At 40.4% G+C, this 15,396-nt stretch overlaps 1 protein-coding gene across 4 annotated transcripts in view; it reads left to right on the top strand.

Annotated features, from left to right (window-relative positions):
• The window catches only part of LOC127455690 (CD276 antigen-like), a 160,507-nt gene that overhangs the window by 100,367 nt on the left and 44,744 nt on the right, over positions 1–15,396 (top strand). Inside the window, exon 6 of one of the 4 annotated variants that reach the window (XM_051723744.1) lies at positions 4,484–5,011. The exons of the other annotated variants lie outside the window; for them this stretch is intronic. Within the exon in view, the coding sequence (XP_051579704.1) occupies positions 4,484–4,719 (236 nt within the window). The 3' untranslated portion in view covers positions 4,720–5,011. Of the gene's footprint in view, positions 1–4,483; positions 5,012–15,396 lie in introns of those variants that run through there. 4 annotated transcript variants of the gene reach the window in all.

Here is a 15,396-nt window from a genome sequence, read left to right as displayed (position 1 = left end):
GTTCTTGGCTGACAGAAGTGGAACCTGATGTGGTGTTCTGCTGTTGTAGCCCATTCGCCTCAAGATTTGACATGTTGTGCATTCTGAGATGCTATTTGTGTTCACTATAATTGTACAGAGAGGTTATCTGAGTTACTGTAACCTTTCTGTCAGCTCGAACCAGTCTGACCATTCTCCGTTGACCTCTCTCATCAACAAGGCTTTTCCGTCTGCAGCATTGCCACTCACTGGATGTTTTTTGTTTATGGCAATAAATCCCAGGAGATCAGCAGTTACAGGAATACTCAAACCGGCCCGTCTGGCACCAAAAATCATGCCATGTTTTTTTTATTTTTTTGTGACAGAAATTCTTTTCACAGAATCTAAACACATTTGACCAATTTTTAAAAATGTTTTCTGTACATTCGTTTGTATACAGTTTTATCCATGTCAGTGGTATCGACTATTTCTATTATTTGATAAACCCATCTCTAAATGGCACTGGCTACTTTACAAGTCACTCAGATGGTCTCTTCCTGTCTTAATGGACAGTTCATGGTCAGAATGGACCAGACTTTATACTGATGTTCAATAGCTAACAACTTAAGATTTTAATGGCTGTTTTGAGAAAACACTATTTAGTGTTATTTACTATGGAAGGCCTGATCCCAAATTGTTTTCTTGTCACTTCCTTGACAACTTTAACATTTGGCCTAGACATACCATTGCATCTTAAAACTCTCCCTTAACAATCACAGCAATTTTTGCTCTCTTTATTACAGTCTTTGTGTTAATATGATGCATTTGGGATTTTATACATTAAAAAAAAAAAAAGCTAAATCATGGTGAAACAGATTTGCAGAAATTTACTGTAAAAATACAATGACAATGTTATAGGTATTACAGCAGTTGTTCTCAATTTTCTTTTGGTCACACCCCCTTTGAAATAGTTTTTTTTTTTTTTTTTTTTTTTTTATTAACCGTGTATGTTCAAGCAATCTCACACATTGCAAACAGAGTAATGAATATCGTTGCTTTCCATGCATGACTCAGACCCTATCTTTCTTACAAAGCTTGTGAAAGCAACACAGCTTGTAATAATTCACGCGGAAGACCCCAAAGCTCTGTCGTGCCAGCCTGTCTGAGCAGAATACTAAAATGCTAAAAGCCAGACAGTGTTTAAAGCAGAGTCCTTGTGTTGCTAAGGCCCTTTCTCCCTCCCACTGTTGCTGGATGTTCATTAGAGCTGGCTAAATAATTATTTGCGTCATGTAACTAGGGACTGCAGACTTGCAGGTTGAAATGACAGAGGGAGAAAAAGAGAAAGAAGAATGTGAGGAAAGGGAGACATTGTGACAGAAAGATAGAGATGGATTTTGCAATCATATGAAGAAAAAAGTGAGATAAAGAAATGGAAGAAATGAAAGAACATTGCTTTCCTGGGTATAGGAGGCCACTGCCACACCAACTGTAGTGATTTCTATGTGTAGTGCAGGAGACATTTAAATAAAGGTAATTCCAGTGTTGGACAGGGCCCATGGGCTTTTAAAAATACATCTGCAACTGCCTTATTCCACGGAGAAAGACAGAGATGGAGTCAGAAAGGGGAAGAGTGAAAGAAAGAGTAAAAAAGCAAGCAGCGATGATGGGCCCAAGCGCCATGGGTCAATTTCCACCTGGTGGCTTTCAGAAAACAATGCAAGATGGACACATGCATTGGGCATTTGACATTATTCTAAAAAATGTTGAAGCAATTTGGGAAATTATAAGATAACTATTTTAAAGTCTGTTGCAAAAGCCACATTTCCTGCTGCCAGGTGGTGGCACTATGACAGTGACCCAAAATAGTCACATCCATATGATTAGCCCCCAAGACTAAACATACATCTCAGTTTTGATCTAAATCACACATTGCACACAGAAGATACGAGACACTTCCTATTTCCCATTTTTCACCATTAATTTAATGCCTCACCATTGCAAAACTGTATGATATTTAAAAAATCTGTTCACAATTTAGCACCTTCAATGTCTTGGCATAATATTCTCTAAATGAGGTGACAGTCTCATGAATACACTAGGAGTAGTATTTAAAAGTTCAGAGACTGCAATATTAAAAAAATTCAAAATGGCAGACTTCCTGTTGGGTGGAGCTAATAACTATAATTATGAAAGTTGTCCGCTTTGATGAGAACTATATTTGTTACAATTTTGGTGACTGTAGGTGAAAATGGGGGTGCTACAGAGGTCATCTTACATGCCCATTTTAAAGGGGGCGCTACAGAGCCCCCCTACTCGCCCATGTGTGAACTTTTGCCCAGTCTTATTGACTGATGACTCTGGTGTGTGTGCAAAATGTAATGAAATTTTAAGCATGCCAACACCCAAATATAGGAAGAAAGGAATAATAACAATTAATGCATTGCCAGGGCAACAGTATTTAATATATCAAATATCTCTTTACAATTTTACATCAGCAGTGTCTTGACATTATTCTAAAAATTTTGAAGCAATTCATGTAAACACAAAAGGGCTCCCCTAGGAGGAGTATTTAAAAGTTCAGAGCCTGCAATTTTCAGAAAATTCAAAATGGCCAACTTCCTGTTGTTAGTTTGAAAGTTGTTCGGCTTGATGAGAACTATATATGTTCCAATTTTGGTGACTGTAGGTGAAAATGGGGGTGCTACAGAGGTCATCTTACATGCCCATTTTAAAGGGGGTGCTACAGAGCCCCCCTACTCGCCCATGTGTGAACTTTTGCCCAGTCCTATTGGCTGACGACTCTGAGGTGTTTGCAAAATTTAATGAAATTTTAAGCATGCCAACATCCAGATATAGGAAGAAAGGTATAATAACAATTAATGCATTGCCATGGCAACAGTATTTAATATATCAAATATTCCTTTACAATTTTACATCAGCAGTGTTTTGACATTATTCTAAAGAATTTTGAAGCAATGCATGTAAACACAAGAGGGCTCCCCTAGGAAGAGTATTTAAAAGTTCAGAGCCTGCAATTTTCAGAAAATTCAAAATGGCCAACTTCCTGTTGTGAGTTTGAAAGTTGTTCGGCATGATAAGAACTATATATGTACCAATTTTGGTGACTGTAGGTGAAAATGGGGGTGCTACAGATCCCCCCTTACATGCCCATTGTCAAGGGGGCACTACAGAGACCAACCCCCCCCCCCCCACCCACCCACAACTTTGCCCAGCCCTAATGGAGTTTCCACGTATATTTATTACCCCAAAAGTACTGAAAACCTTGAAAATAATAATAATAATAAATATAGCTGCAAGCAGCGATGATGGGCCCAAGCACCCTGGGTCCATTTCCACTTGGTGGCTTTTGGAAAACAATGCATGATGGACACAGCAACAACTCAACATTAATGTAAACTTGGACCCTAATCACACAATGTGTAATAGATATATGCCACCATTCCAGTTTGACTACAACTTCATGTAATGTAATCCACTGCCATGACAACACTATTAAAGCTATCAAGCATTCCTTCAAAATTTTCCATCAGCAGTGTCTAAACAATTTTGAAGCGATTTGGGTAAATGTAAGAGGACTATTTCAAAGTCTGTTGCCAGTTGGTGGCACTATGACTGTGACCCACATCCATGTGATTAGCCCCCAAGAAAAAACATACAGCTCAGTTTTAATCTAAATCACACAATGCACGCAGAAGAAAATTCTTGTTTCCCTATTTTTGCCATTAATTTAGTGCATCGCCATGGCAACACCATTCGATATTGAAAAATCTGTTCACAATTTAGCATCTTCGATGTCTTGGCATAATGTTGTCTAAATGTGGTGACAGTCTTTTGAATCACCTAGAAGGAGTATTTAAAAGTTAAGAGAATTCAGAGAATCTACCTGTCTGTCTGTCTGTCTGTCTATCTATCTGTCTATCTATCTGTCTGTCTGTCTGTCTGTCTGTCTGTCTATCTATTTTTAATTGTAATTTTAAATGTTTTTGCTAACTGATTAATTTTACATTTTTGCTATAATTTAATAGAATTATTTATTGAAAAAATATGTAGATCTAAAGATTATATTTTAATGAAGTCATTTACCATTTTTATGTATCCTTGGCTTTAAATTAAATTAACAAATGTAATTCAAGGCATTAGGTGTTAAAATAGACTAAGTAGATTTTAATATGAGCACAGAAGTCATTTAGGCTTGTAATTTCATTGCAATTCTGTGGCAATAGGTTTCAATTTCTTTTATTGTTGCATTTTTTCTCTGTTCACTGTCAAAATAAATGAAGTACATTTACTTTGAGTCTGCAATCGTTATTCATACGCACAACTGTTTAAATAGCATCTAAATTAATGTTGGGCAAATGAGGACATAAATTAGGTTAGAATACTGCATATCCGCCTAAATGATAATTATTAAAAGCAAAAATTAACAACTGGTTACCAACAAACAACCATTTGTGCATGCTCATACTGTTGTTTGTTTTTCTCTCTCCCTTGTGTCTCACAGGTGGAGCCGGCACGCGTGATCAGCGTTTCCTTGGGAATGCTGATCGTTCTCGGGGAGACGCAGATCACGGCAATGATTTACTCGCCCGTTTCCATCTGCTTCACTCTGATTGCACTCCCTACTTATTCCTTGTGTTTCCCCTCTTTCTTTGCCAGTTTACTGTTCACTGTCATGTTAACTGTGCTCTCTTGTGTAGTTGGAGCATGCTCGTGTGTCTGTTGGTTGCCTGTCTGTAGAGGTGCGGTTACCTTCCTGTTTGCCATCACCCTTGCCAATTCTGTGCCCAGTTCATGTGGAGCAGGATTCCTCGGTCTCTGCCCGTGTCTCGGGAGTATATCATCTGGGCTTTGCTTCGCACCACTCCAGCTTCAACGGACACTCTTTGGATTGCTCCTGACTTCCACATCGCACACACTTATCATATGAACACACTCTTCACTAGCCCATTGCGGCTTGCTGGATTTCAGCCTTCTGCAGCCAGCCCTGGGTGTGCCTTATCTTGACATCGCCAACTTTGTTAATAAAACCATTGAACCATCATCTCTGCTTTTTGGGTCCTTTGCAAACCCCCCCCCCCCCCCCCAGCATGACACTATTGATCCCAGATGTTTCCATAACATCGTCATGATGGATTGGCACCGTTTCAAAGTTACGTTTTGCAACGAATCCAGGAATTTCACTTTTCCGGTTTCACAACGTAATCAGTTACATTGCCACGATGAACGTTTGGTCATCAAATTACGGTGCAGTTAGGAAATGGCCATGTAATTTGGCTAGCTGGGATTACAAAATGGCTGAATTTGCTGCGGCTTTTCTCAAATTTTGCAATGCAATTTGCTGCATTTTTTGCTGTTGTTTTGCAGTGGTAAAAATAGACGTATAATAAATCTGTAAGCTATAAACACAAATGAGGATTCAATAATTTGGCCTGTTGCCATTATTACATTGTCTGATATTTAAATCTGGTATATGGCCATATACGAACAAATACAATTAGAGTTCATATATTTGAGCATATATTTATTGACACATTTAAATTCCACAAGTGTTTAAAAAATTTTACATACACGAAAATTGCCATTTTTGTCATATTGTCGTATTCTGTATATTGTATATATCTATACAATTAAAATGTTTATATTAGTAAAAACATTAATGTACATTTACTTTCAGCATACAAGCATTCAGCATATTTTGCCATTTTCAGATTCATAGCCTACTGTATTAATAGCACTTTAAATTCTAATCACATTTTATTACACAACTAATGGGCATTTTAAGTGTATGTTAGGGATTCTTTGTATAAACGCGTGTTTTTGTGTCTCATTCGCAGCACGCAGGGGGAAGATGAAATGCTAGCTGTGATGTATGTGTCCTGTCTGTGGTCCCGTGAAAGTTTAGAAGGATTTTGATAGTGAACGCACAATGTGGAGGGGACGCTTTCACTGTTACTATGGAGATGATACAAACGGCAGCTGTGCATTTGGATATGTTGCGACTGCTTCATGCTTTTCAAGCATTTGTTTTGCCACTGTCAAACATGAAGGAAATTGATGGGATTTCCTCATATTTGTGTTTTTTGCAGAAAATTTGTGGGAATTATAAAAAATGGCAAGCCACCGCAAATAATGTGGAGATTGGTTGAGTTTGCATGATCCAAAATCGGTTGTGTCTAGAAGGGATCCCTCTTTTGTCAACTTCTCTCACATGCACAGTCTGTTATGTATAGTCTAAGTATGTGTAACTGTGTTCATCAGTTAACTGTGTTTATCAAAAGAACAACATATAGAGTTAAAGATCAGTTTAAGATGGCTAGTAAAATAACAGCATGCTCATGATACATGGCGTTTAAAGTCGCACAGCAACGATGAACACTAGTAAAAGATTATTTTAAATGGTCTGCTTTAATAAAAAGTCATTCTTGATGATCAATTCAAGCTCTAAAATAAATATTTAACATAACACATTTGATAACTTCATCTGTATTTGTGCTATTGTCGGTCATGAGATACTGTAAGTCAGTGGAAAAGTACATCAATCAGCTCCAGTATAAGGAGTCTGACTGTGTGGTCTAGTGGTAATTAATTCACTCATTACATAAGAGGTTGAAGGTTCTAATCTGCCCATATGAAACTATATATTTTAATTAACAAAGATTGCATCTGCACCTCAGTGGATGTATATCTTGGGTGGGGACACATTTGTTTGCATTTTTCTATGGGATTTGACTGGAAAAGAGTGCAAACTGCAGAACTCGCAGCAACGAGGAGTGCTCGCCACCCATTCTCGATTCCTCAAGTACATCACTGCGGCACATATGTTGCTATCTTCTTAATACTGTATAATTAACGCTTAAATTGTTTCAAATTAAAAGCAGTTCATGAGCATAATGTTGTTATTTTGCTAGCCATCTTAAACGGATCTTTAACTTTATCTGTCATTCTTTTGATAAACAGTTAACTGAAGAACATAGTTACACATACTTAGACTATACATAACGTATAAAAGAGGGATCCCTTCTAGACACGACCTGCAAAATCCTAGAGGGACTAAGAAGTGGTAGTTTGGGATTCATTTAACAGTAGAGCTTGGTTGCCCTCTATTGGACATTTCTGATACTGCGTCTCAAGTTAATTGCCACTCAGAATTGGGTTAGACATATGGCTTTGATTTTCTAGTATTTTTACATTTCGGTTAATATTTTTATTACATTTTATTTTTATAAAAATAAAAAGTTTGTGCATTACATTTTCATTACAATAAACTTAGACTTCTGTAGCTTTTTTATTTCACTTTAAAAACTGCTTTCACTTGCAATGGCAACAGTATTTACGATATCAAATATCACTTTACAATTTTACATCAGCAGTGTCTTGACATTATTCTAAGGAATATCTTGGCATAATATTGCCTAAGTTTGGTGCTAGTCACATGCATCCCCTAGAAGGAGTATTCAAAAGTTCAGGGCCTACCATTTTCAAAAAATACATATTCAATCCGAAATTACCAACTTCCTGTTGGGTGGAGTTAATTACTGTAATTTTGAACTTTCAAGAGTTTTCACGCATATTAAGTACCCCAAAAGTACCGAAAACTTTGAAAAGAATAATGATAATTATTATTATTATTATAATAACCCTTATAAGAACAATAGGTCCTCTGCACTTTCAGTGCGTGGGGCCTAATAATAATAATAATCCTTAGAAGAACAATAGGTCCTCTGCACTTTCAGTGCTTGGGCCCTAATAATAATAATAATCTTTAGAAGAACAATATACCTAGCTGTATAACTATACCTAACAGTGAAATGGAATGGAATTAACTCACTAATGTTTCTCAGTGTATCAGTGTGAGATAGTCAATTCCAAATAACCTATTCTTTCTCCAGTAACCCATGCAGGAATTCTGGAATAAGATTTAGTGAACGGGTCAGCAACATGTTGAGATAATTGAGTTGTTGAGTGAGTCAGATACTCCTTTTTTTCACTATTTCTATTTATATCTTATTCGTCATTCAGTAGGTTTTTCTAACCTCCACATCACATTTTGAAAGTATATCACTCATTCTTAAGATATGGTACAAAACATGTCCCACAATTTTACCTGCCATTAGTTTAGAAAATAGCAACATTTCAGTAATTAGAACAAGAGATGATCACTAGAATCCCTCATGTTGTTCTAAACCTGTATGACTTTCTTCTGCAGGACACAAAAGAAGGTAATTTAATGAATGCTTGTTGACTAAATTCAGTACAATTGAGTTGATAGTGACTCACTCTAATGCTAAATAAAGCACCCAAAAGGTGGCCAAAAGTTGTACATGCAACATGTACCAACTCTTCTGAAGACATATGATCATTTTATATGATGAACAGACTGTAATTTATGTTGTTATTCACTACTAATTCAGATCAAAACAGCAAAAAAATCAAATATGGTGACACATAAGCAAACCTCAATGGTTCTTGTGTCATGACATTTGATCACAAGATTTGACATTTACTTTTATTTGCTCTTTATTTTGTTAAAATTTAGACATTAAATTATCACTTTCTTTTCCTAAAACCTGATGTCCTCAGACCATAACCTCAATACATATGGATTAAAATGCTTATTAAATGTCTCAGTTACGTGAAACGTAGCCCTGGTTCCCTGAGTGAAAACAAGGCACTGCGTAATCCCATTGGGACCCACCCTGAGTGTCACATGGTCTGAAGCCCTTGTACAAACATGCCAATTTATTGGCTGGTGGCACTTAAGCGATGCCCCCAGGGAGCTACGTCACAGGCCCCATAAAAGCACTCGCTTTTGCGCCATCGAGTCAGATTTTCTGCAGAAAGGCATGAGCCTATGCAGCTGCTAGAGAGTATAGCCAGTTTACGCAGTGTCTCGTTCCCACTCAGGGAACCAGGGTCACGTTTCACGTAACCAAGACATTCCCTTTCGTAGGAACTCGAGCTGCGTAGTCACATTGGGGAAAATATACATTCACGCCATGCGAACAGTAGCTGCCAACTGTCTATGCCTGTGTGGCAAGCATATAGTGGCACACAAGCGAGCTAAAGCGTCTGTATAAAATTATGAGTTTACTCCTGTTCCAACAGAGAGAACCTGGGAAGCAGGAGTCAAACCCTCATTCAGATTATAAAATCTAACAAATGTATGCGGAAAGGACCACCCTGCCGCCATGCAAACGTCCTTCAAGGACACACCTCTAGCCAAAGCCCATGAGGATGTCATGCTCCTCGTAGAATGGGCTTGAATACCCTAAGCTGAAGGTAAACCACGCGCTTTGTAAGCACTTGAAATTGCATCAGTAAGCCAATGAGACAGTCTTTGCTTGGACACCGAAATACCTCTGTTGCGGCCACCAAAACACACAAACAACTGCTCTGACTTACACCACTGTTAGTACGGTCAACATAAACTTGCAGCACCCGAACTGGGCAAAGCATATGCAATCTTTCATGCGCCGACGACTCAAATGGGGGAGGATAGAAAGCCTGAAAATTAATAGTCTGCGAGCGAAATGGTGTAGAAACAACCTTGGGCAAATAGCACAAACGAGGTCTTAACACCACTCTTGAACACCCTGACACAAAATCCATGCATAAGGAATTGATCGACAGGGCTTGCAAATCACCAACCCTTTTAAATGATGCCAATGCTTCTAGCAGAGCCATTTTAAGAGTCAGAAACTTATCAGCGACTGTTACCAAGGGCTCAAATGGAGCACCCTAGAGAGCCTCTAAAACAACAGATAAATCCCATAAGAGAACGCGGATGGGATGAAAAGATCTAAGCCTGCGTACCCTACGCATAAAACGAGAGACAAGAAAATGTCTACCGACAGAGACCCAATTGATAGGTGCATGTTAAGCAGCTATAGTGGCAACATAGACTTAAAGCGTTTCCAGGGCAACCCCGGCCCCAAAATGCTCTTACAAAAAATCCAGCACTGTACTGACATGGCAGTGAACTGGATTTTCACCTCACGCTGTACACCAAGAAGCAAAAATATGCCAATGAATGTATAAAGCTTCTTAGGTGATTGAGTTCTAGCGTTCAGAGTGGTATCAACCACAGCGGGGGATAACCCATCATTTAAAAGAGCACCTCTCTGAAGGTCCATACCCTTACTTCCACAAGTCTGGGTGGGGGTGCCAAATGCTGCCCAGAGCATGAGACAACATGTCTGTTCTGACTGAAATCTCCCAAGGAACTTCCTCCAGGAGAGAGACCAGAGTCAAAAACCATACTTGAGATGGCCAAAATGGCGCCACTAACAGAAGCCGAACCCAATCCTCCTAAACTCTCTGCAGAACTGCATGCAGCAGACTGATTGGTGAGAATGCATAAAGATGTATTGTCGCCCACTGATGTGCCAACACATCGATGCCCAGCGGTGCTGGGGGTGAGAGGGAAAACCAGAGGGGACAGTGTGATGTCTTGCTAGAAGCGAACAGGTCCACTTACGCTCTGCCGAATCTTCTCCAGATTTGTTCCATAATCTGAGGATGTAATGTCCCCTCTCCGGGCATCAAGCCCTGTCTGGACAGGAGATCTGCCTCCAAATTCAACCTGCCCGGGACATGCACAGCTCGTAGAGACAGCACATTATCTTATGCCCACGGAAGAATACGATGTGCCAGCCTTAGCACTCCTCCCTGGCGATTTATGTAGGACACCACCATCCTGTTGTCTGACCGGATGAGGACATGGCTGCCCTGAATCTCTGGGAGGAAAATATTTAATGCCGGCAGCACCATGAACATCCCCAGATAGTTTATGTGCCAATATTTCCACTGGCCCCTCCAAACCCCATATGCTGGATGACCCTTGTATACAGCACCCCAACCCATCTGTCGTTATAACTTTGCGGCGACACACCTGTCCCAACGGAATGCCCAACATCAAAAGGCGGGTCCGTTTCCATGGTAACAGAGTTTGGTAGCACCCACGTGTCACTTTGAAGAGACTGAACGCAAGCTTCAGTGGTTATAGTCCATTTGTGGAGTTCATCCAGCATTGAAAAGGTCTTGCATGCAACATGCCCAGGGGAATGACAGAGGAAGCTACGATCATGAGCCCCAAAAGCCTGTGAAATGTTCTCGTAGGGAGAACGCATCCTACTCTGAACATTGCTAGTCAATGGGAGAATGACAGAACGTGATCTAGAGACAGATGCTCCTGCACCACCCACAAATCCAGCTCCACCCCTAGAAATAGAGTCTGTTGCCTTGGTCACTCTTGTCTAGGTTTACACACGTCCCAAGATTGCTGAAATGACTGAGAATGACATTTCGGTGTTAAGCAACAAACGTCTCAGAGTTGACTAGCACTAACCAATCTTTGAGATAATTAAAAACGCAGATGCCCTGAACCCTGAAGGGCATCAAAGCTGCATCCATGCATTTTGAAATTGAAAATAAATGGTGCCAGTGCAAGTCCGAATGGAAGGATGCAAAACTTATTCGCTTTGCCCACAAAAGCAAATCTGAGAAAGCACCTGTGCTTTGGTGCAATCTGAATATGGAATGAAGCAACCTTAAAATCTACTGTCACAAACCAGTCCCCCAGCTGCACTTGTGACATTATTTGCTTCTGCGTAAGCATTCTGAATTTACATTTCAATTCAATTCAGTTCAAACATCTCAAATCCAGAATGGGACGCAAGACGCCATCTTTTTTCGTGACCAGAAAATAATGGCTGTAAAAGCTGCATTCTCTCTGTGAAGGGGGAATTTCCTCATTTACCCCTTTTTCTAAGAGAGAATGAATTTCCAGAATCAAAACGAGGCTTCCCGAAGAGAAACGTCTGTCGAAACAACCCCACTGAACACCGACAGAGTTCGCCTGCATTGAATTACATAACCATGCTTTATCATTCAAAATACCCAGTTCGAAATGCCCCTCAGCTGCTGCCAAGCCGACAGATGGGCATACAGAGGGATTAATGCATGGCTCTTGCCTTCAGCGTGACCTGTAACAACTAGATGGTGTGCTTGGCTTACTTTTGGTGACTGCCCCAGAAACAGCGACACAGTGGAGGGAAGCCTTCATTCCTCCAATACTGTGGCTGGTTGAAGGGAATTTGATAATGTTTTTTCCTTTAATGTATTTTGGCATAAAAGATGAACACTCTGAAATGTATCCACAGCAGGGATGCTGACAGAATAAACCTTTTCCTTGGTATTTTGAATGGGAAAATATGTATGAACATTGGGGGGAATATTTATTTGAGAAAACTGGTTCGCCACAACAGCCCCAGCATTCTTTACGGGGGAAAAACGTGTGGTGCTTATGTTCATTGTGTATGCTTGATGAACATCGAATTCTGTTATGCGTGTCTTGAGACCTTTGGTCATGGAGACTGACCAAATTCAGAATGTGTTTTTTTAATGTCCTGCGTGGGGAGCTAAACTATATTCTATATCGTTCTATATTTTATATAGTATGGTCTGGTTTTGTTCACCGAATGGGGGCTCACCCTTCGTTTTACTGCAAGTCCATCAGGCTCGCTTCTGGTGTCCTGCCGGCCGCTTAAAAGGGGCCGGTCCATCATCCAAACACGGACGCGCTGGTGATAGCGGGATTGAACGAGGTCCCCAATCCTTCTGAGGGGGTGCAAAACTCATGTCTGGCACCTTATGTGGCTCTCTGGTGGGACATTGCGAAAATACTGAACGTGAATGCACTGGAGCTGCAGCAGGCTTTTCTCCCTCTATGCGAGGAAGCATCTGCTGGAATGCGGCAGTCTGCTGTTTCACAGTGCTGAATTTTTCCATGACCAACTGGACTGCTTCACCAAACAGTCCGGATTATGACACAGGGGTGTTCATTAGAAAGTCCTTGTCCTGGTCACGAATATCTGTGAGCATAAGCCTCAGATGGTGTTCCACTGCCATGAGGCCCACCATATTCCGACCAACAGCACGAGCAATATGTTTGGTAGCTCTTAGCATCAAATCAGAAGCTCGGCTGAAAAACGCCTGGTCGAAGCCTGGTAGACCTTGCTCAACAAGGACGATGCAACTCTGCACGGCTTCGAGGGAAGAATAGGCCTCGATTTCCATGTGGTGGCCGAAGAAGGAGAGGGATGGGCAGCCAGCGTTTCTTCCATCGCCGGGACCAAAGTATATGCATGGTCGGAAGCTCGACACACATTAGAAAATTCCGAAGCCAATTGATTCATGATCCTGGCTGAGTAAGGTTGATCCCAGGACTTCGAAATCTCATGATGGAGGTCCAGGGAAAAAGGGAGTGGCCCGAAGGAATCTGCTGTGCAGGCCTCAGGGCGAGGACGCAAATGCCCATGTGTAAACTCGACAGGAGAATGTCTAGTTGAATCTGGGGAGAGTTACAAAGAAAACCATAGGTCGGCCTGCTGCTCAGCTCCCATCTCCTCGGCATCCGCGCCTGCCTCCCACGAGTCAAACGGCCTGCACCAGCACGTGGCTTGACCGAATTTCCGAAGGAGGCAAGCCTTTCACGGATCATCCTGATGTTCATTAAATTGCACTGTGGGAAATCTGAACCTTCCAATTCGGCCTCCCAGACAGGCAACACACATGTTGTGGGAAACTTCAGCAACGATGAACCACATGCACGGAGGTAAGCACTTAAATTCCATCCTGTGTTACCACTCAAAAGGGAGAATAATAATGATCCTCACTTCAACATGAGTGGCTGGTACAACACAGGCCAGATGAGTTCAGAAAATCTGATTTGATGGCATGAAAGTGAGCGCTTTTATGGAGCCCGTGACGTAGCTCCCAAGATGCGTCGCTTGAGCGCCACCAGCCAACAAATTGGCATGATTGCATAAGGGCTTCAGACCATGTAACACTCAGGGCCTGTCCCAATGCGATTACGCAGCTCATGTTCCTATGAAAGGGAACTATATGTACACTACAGAGGAATTCTTGTTTAATTTTCAGGAGCTAGATCATCTAATCCTGTTAGTAATTGCACAAGGGTATAAACACCTGCTTATCTCATTACTGTGCTCACCCCTTCTCCTGCCTTATTTCTGTCCATTCATTACTTTACATTAACTACAGGGATTGTTAACCCAAAAATGAAAATTATGTTTTCATATACCTCACTTCATGAACTTATGTATATATCTTTAAAATAAACATTACTCCTCTGTCCTGACTGATGTTAATAATAAAAAAAAAGTTATTTAAAGTGTCCACAGATGTGTCCATAATTTTTGGACAGAAAACAGCTTTCACACTGACCAAACCAAACAAACTCTGACGTCAAACAAACTAGGATCCACACAAAATGACTAGTGTGAAAAAGAAAATTGTCTCTGTGTTGTCTCTTTAAAAATTGTCTGTTGAATGATGATGTCATCAATGTTTGCCAGCAACTGAGAAAGGGTGTGTTCCATTCGGAAGCGTTCATCCTTATGCCCTAATCCCTTCAAAGGGTTTATCCTCCAGAGTGAGAGCTTTGAAGGGTTGAAGGGTGTAAAGTTAAAAAATGTCTGCCATTCGGTACACATTTCAATGTCGTCTATCCATGTCAAAGGAGCCGCTGTTACCGTCGCATTAGGCTGTTGCTAATGAACATCACCTAATCAGAAATTTTTACACATGATTTTGGCTCACTATTAACTACTTGCAGAATGCAAATGAAAAGAAATATTATATTTTTTTATTTAATAACTATTTCTTTTAAAAATGAACTAGTAAACAAATGTATAGTATATTTTTTAAATATTAAATAAATAAAATGACAATGTGTATACTTATTTTATTTCAGCTGCTTTTTTAAAGTCCTGTATGAGAAAGCAAGGGGGTTAAAATGTTTTTAAAAAGTTCATTATAATAATTAAAAGCTTTTATAAACCTAGGAGATAAAGGAATGGTCACGTTTAAATACTTTGGTTTGAAACGACCCTTCAACATGGTGGCCATGATTACTCTCCCTTCGAAGTTCCCTTCGGAGCTCGATCAAGAGGCTCAAATCATGTTGCTGCCAGGTAGAGGCATCATTAGAATACTTAAAGCGTGGAAGCAAATAAATGGACCACATGACGTACCATGTGCCCAGCAGCTAGACCTCGTTTAGGTCATCGTAGGTAATGTCTGTCTGGGGAAAGTTCATAAGCTAGCCAGCATCAGCGTCCTCTTCACATATACCTTGGAGAATGGCTGCCAGTCACTTTTTAAGCCATGTCTCAACCCTTTCCATGTGAAGGAGAGCATCAGTGATGTCAAACATCCTGGTTCCTCTACTGTTGTCACAGCAGAGATGTCTGCTATGCAAAACAGATGTTATTTGGAAAATTATGTCTTTAAGAGGTTGAAAGATGATGAAAAGTTGTCTCCATCTATCGTAGATCTGACAATCCTGCATACATACCATGAAAGAGGGCTTCTACACAAATGAGGAGAATA

Source organism: Myxocyprinus asiaticus, chromosome 18 (assembly GCF_019703515.2).
Source record: "Myxocyprinus asiaticus isolate MX2 ecotype Aquarium Trade chromosome 18, UBuf_Myxa_2, whole genome shotgun sequence".
In the NCBI taxonomy this organism is placed as follows: Eukaryota; Metazoa; Chordata; class Actinopteri; order Cypriniformes; family Catostomidae; genus Myxocyprinus; species Myxocyprinus asiaticus.
Note: the sequence above shows the minus strand (reverse complement) of the source record. Positions and strands in the feature narration are given on the sequence as shown.